This window comes from Vigna radiata, chromosome 5 (assembly GCF_000741045.1).
Source record: "Vigna radiata var. radiata cultivar VC1973A chromosome 5, Vradiata_ver6, whole genome shotgun sequence".
Lineage (NCBI taxonomy): Eukaryota > Viridiplantae > Streptophyta > Magnoliopsida > Fabales > Fabaceae > Vigna > Vigna radiata.
Genome location: NC_028355.1, coordinates 18,958,190 through 18,963,325, shown reverse-complemented (window position 1 = coordinate 18,963,325; position 5,136 = coordinate 18,958,190). Strand labels below are relative to the sequence as shown.

At 41.6% G+C, this 5,136-nt stretch overlaps 1 protein-coding gene across 1 annotated transcript; it reads left to right on the top strand.

Annotated features, from left to right (window-relative positions):
- The first annotated feature begins 3,388 nt into the window (after nt 1-3,388).
- LOC106760415 (sodium/potassium/calcium exchanger 1-like) lies at nt 3,389-4,261 on the top strand. Its single transcript, XM_014643849.1, has 3 exons — nt 3,389-3,658; nt 3,731-3,910; nt 3,980-4,261. Exons 1-3 carry the CDS (start codon nt 3,389-3,391, stop codon nt 4,259-4,261), a joined length of 732 nt encoding a protein of 243 aa, XP_014499335.1.
- Nucleotides 4,262-5,136: the final 875 nt, after the last annotated feature.

The window sequence follows — 5,136 nt, the reverse complement described above, 5'->3', positions numbered from 1 at the left end:
CCAACAACTCCATTCATTCATATCTTTTATTTGCCAATTGATTCAATTGGCATTTGCATGTTTAGATTTAGTTTTGCATTAACACTACAAAATTATTCTTCTTTCAAGTCTTATGCAATCAATTTATATGAAAGATAAAGCCTAAGAGTCCCTTGGGAAACGATCTGGACTTACTGTTTATTATTACGTGATACGATCTGGTACACTTGCCAGAGGCTTAACAATGAGGTTGTACGAGCGAGAGGTTTACCGATCGTTCAAGGGAACAGGTGGGCGTCGCATGACGTAGGTCTTTACGTATACGACTATGGTGTAAAGGAGGAGTTGCAATGGTGGTTGGACCAGTCGTTCGTTGTTAGAGACGAGGAGGATGCCCAATTAGTATAGTTGAATGTTAGCCAAGAGAATGAACAAGTTTTTCACAGGAAATGGTCAAGTGTAGAGGATTTCTTTTTTGTGTATACTTATTTGTTCAATCAATTGTACGTTCCAGTACCCTTCACAGCCTTTCAGTTGGTCATCCTCAGTGAGCTTAATGTTGCCCATTCCTAGCTACATCCAAACAACTAGGCTTTCGTGCAAGCGTTTGTAGTGGTTTGCTCTACCTTGGGGATTATCCCTACATTTCTCATTTTTTTTCACTACTTCAACGTCCGCCCACTTGCCAAATAAGGACGAGTATCTTTGACATCCGTCAAGGATAATTGTTTATTCAAGTCGTATGCAGAGTCCTTCAAAAATTTCAAAAATAGATATTTTAAGGTTGTAATAAGAGAATATAGCCAATCAAAATTCCATGACGAGGTCGAGCTTCCTCGGTTTCCCTTTTATTGGACAAAGGATCCTCGTTAAATAAACACTTGGCCAGTCGGCCTTATGAACTCCACTGATTTTGAGGCTGTTAGAATTATAAATAGTTTGCCCCGCCGTTTTTCTGCCTACGACCTTGTTGAGTGCCTTGGCTCTGAGGATTTTGATCAAATGGTGTTCGATATTGTATTTTTCATTTATTGTATTTGGTGCTTTGGTGTTAACTTAGCTAAGTTTGTGTTTTCCTTTCAGGCATCATGTCCATTCGGGAAATCCAACTTCTTGTCTTCTAGGAAGTAAATGGACGTTGTTGCGACATTGAAGAGCCGCGATCCTCATTTCGGTTCTTCTAGTTGAGCGACCACGACCGTGAAGAGTCGTTCGACCGCTATCGTGCAAGAGGTTGTTCAGAACGTTCCCTAGCCCACCCCCGTGGTTAATCTTGAGCAATCTTCTGGGGCGGCTATTGCCACTGCCATTCCTCTGGTGGAGAAAAAGAGGAAGTCGCATAAAGCGGGGGAAAGATCATCCTCCAAGAGGAATAGCTGTGAAGGGAGTGTACCTCGACCTCTTCTGGGCAGCGTATTCAGCCTCGCGTTCAATGCTAGTCACAAGACTAACTTCGATATGAACTCGACCGAACGGGTGGTCGTGGAACCACTATCCGAGGCGGAAGTGACAATGTTGTGTTGGAGTTATTGACGGGCGACAATGTTGTCTTGGTACCTCCACAAATTTATTGACTGGCAAGGGGCAGAGCATGTGCAGGCCGAGCTGATTGAAGAGAAGAAAATCACTGTCGTTCTTCGTGCAGAGGTCGAAACACTGAGGACCACCCATGGAGGGTGCGAGAAGAAGCAAACTAATCTTCAGCTAGAGTTGAATGAGGCCAAGCAGCAGCTCATGGGAGTTGCCGAGAGGATTCAAGTCACGCAAGTAAGGGGAGACCAGGTGGTCAAAGAGTGCGGCAGGTTAAAGGCGGCGACGACAAATCAAGTGATGTGGGAGGAAGAGCTGGCTAATGAAAGGAAACCCCTGACCGCTCGACTTGCATAGGCGAATGAGAGGATCGCCACCTTGATTGCATCCGTCATGATTGAGTACGAGGAAGGTTTCAACAAGGCCCTCCGCCAAACGTCTTTCTTCTTGGGAGTCGATTCGTATGCTAAGGGCTTTGAGTGATGAAGGAAGTTTATGAGGGGAATTTGATCCCTCTTGATGAAATGCCCAACAACGAGGATAAATCGGCAACTGAAGAGGACACTGGCAAGGGAGAACCAACGACTCCTGATGGCAATGATGAGGCTAAGGAGAAATAAACTTGTCTTGGGAGGGGGTTTGTGATCTTCATAGACCTTTGATAAAGAAATAACCATAAAATAATACACTAAATATATCTTTTGGTCCTCATATTTGTGCCCAATTCTCAATTGGGTCCTCATGTTTTTTTTTGTCCCAATTGAATCCAAATATTTGTTAATCTGAGGCAATAAAGTCCTCTCCGTTAACTTTCCACCGACGCCGTCTAACTGTGATGACGTGGATCAGACATTCATTGGTCATTTTAAGTGATTCAATTACGTGGAATTTATATTTAAAAAAAAATAGTTTATGACAAGGATATTTTTATGTAGGGGATTTACTTAAGTTGCATTAGGGGATTAGGGATTGCAATCTGCTGAGCTAGGGATTTAACTCGGGGAGTGAGTGAAAATTAGGGATTTCATTTGGCAAGAAGAAGAAGTAGACGAAGACAATCATCACATGAAGGGCTTTGAAGGAGGCTGAAAAGTTACGTCAGTTAAGGTTAGTATGATTTGTGCTATCTTTATGCGTTGTGGTCCCCACTTTGTTTCATTTAGGAGGATGTACTGATATTGCGTTCTTGATGCGTTTTGGACCCGATTTATTTGGTGTATGTTTATAACATGTATGTGTTATGTTCTTACTCTGTTTTTCTGTGATGGGTCCCCAATTTGGTATCTTATCGTATGATGGGGCCAGAATTTGCATGTTAAAATGCGTACTATACTACGGACATTGTGGTCCAAAAATTTCATTTTTCAAATAGTATAGAAGTAATGGTCCCCTTGTCTGTCTAAGTGTTTCCCTAGTAGGGATCTTAGTTTGTTCCACTGTCCCCTTTATGTGTGAGTGTTTCCTTACTAATTAGGGAGTGTAATAATAAATTATCTCCCCAATGACGTACAAGTGTTTAAATCTTGTGCTTCATAGGTAAAATACCATGGCTGATGAACGTATTAAAGTTTTGGTCCACCATACTGGCCATTTTGTTACACTAGATAATGGATATTTAATATTTGACGGAGAGATAACAGAATGGTCTTGTGATCCAGACCTTTGGAGCTATTTTGGAATATTAGCTTCAATTAAAGTCTTAGGTCACGTGGACATAAAAGAACTTTGGTACAATTTAGGAGGTGCTTCAATAGTGTCAGATAGGTTAGAATTATTGACTAATGATAGGGGTGCCATGCATATGCTGAATATTGCAAGGTTAAATGATGAAGTTCATTTGTACGTGGTTCATAATACCATGAAACCAAACATAATATAAATGATTGATTGGGTTGATGGTGAGGTTGAGGCTGAAGTTGGAACTCAAATGGAGGAAGTTCAGGATGATGGTGATGCTGATCAAGTTGGTAGAGAGTTGGAGGAGGCTGAGGGTGAGGTTCAGGCTGAACTTGGAACACAAATAGAGGAGGTTCAGGGTGATGGTGATGCTGCACAAGTTGGTAGAGAAATGGAGGAGGCTGAGGGTGAGGTTCAACCTGAAGTTGGAACACAAATGGAGGAGGTTCAGGGTGATGTTGATGCTGCACAAGTTGGTAGAGAAATGAAGGAGGCTGAGGGTGAGGTTCAGCCTGAAGTTGAAACACAAATGGAGGAGGTTTAGGGTGATGTTGATGCTGCACAAGTTGGTAGAGAAATAGAGGAGGCTGAAGGTGAGGTTCAGCCTGAAGTTGGAACACAAATGGAGGAGGTTCAGGGTGATGTTGATGTTGCACAAGTTGGTAGAGAAACGGAGGAGGGTGAGGGTGAGGTTCAGCCTGAAGTTGAAACACAAATGGAGGAGGTTTAGGGTGATGATGATGATGAAGTTCAGGATGATGGTCATGCTGAACAAGTTGGTATAAAAATGCAGGAGGTTGAGGGTGACGTTGAGGGTGAAGTTGCTAAACAATCACTAGAGGAGGACGAAGTACATCATGCAGATGAAGCTGAAGTACATGATGTACATGATTTTGAGCTACAGGATGTACAAGAAGATGATGATGTGGATGAGGGTGGACATGATGGTGATGATGAGGGTGGACAAGATGCTGGAGATAATGCTGACGATGAGGATGAGGATGTAGGTGACAGTGAATATGAAGATGAAGATGAAAATGCAGATGACTCTATTGTGAAGAAAGTGAAAGTCTAATTGATGTCAGGGTTGAATGTGACATGGGGACTTTTAAAGGACAACCTTGTAGTCCAGAAGGTGAATGTTCAATGGCAAGTGATAATGATGCCATGCATGATGTTCGTGGCTTGTCTGACATTGAGTGGGTGTCAGATCAATTGGATAGTGGTCCAAATAGTGAGGATGATGATGCTTCCATTCCCAAAACTTTGTTCCCCACATTTACTATGCCTAAAAGTTTGGGGGAATATAAATGGGAAGTAGGAATCTATTTCACTGACAAAAAGGAATTCACTAATGCAATTAGGACATATGCACTGAGTAATGGCAGAAATTTAAAATTGATTAAGAATGATAAGAAGAGGGTAAGTCTAAAATGTTTGGGGGGCAATGGGAAATCCAAATGGTATGCTTATTATGCGTATATATGTCTTGACAAGTCCTGATAGTTAAGAAAAGTTATTGATGATCACACCTGTAGTAGAGATTTCAATGTCAAGTTGATAACTACCAAATGGTTGAGTGAAAGGATGGAAAAAACTATCAGAGAAAACCCTAATATTAAGGTCATGGACATTAGGGACAAATTGAGTAGGAAATGGAATGTAGCAATCTCTAGAAATATGGCTTTTAGGGCAAGAACCATGGCAAAATATAGTGTTGAGGGCTCATTTAAAAAACAATTCAGAAGACTCCATGATTATGGTCATGAGGTTTTGCAAAGAAATCAAGGTTCTGTAACGCGCCCATCCCATAATTACTCTAGGCTAAGCACGCGTAACCATGGAGTTCTTATGAGTTAGGCTACCGAAAAGCAAATGCATTTGTTGATATGAGTAGCCAAATCAATTCCTTTAAGCTATCCTTCAACTGTATAGTCCCATACCTATACA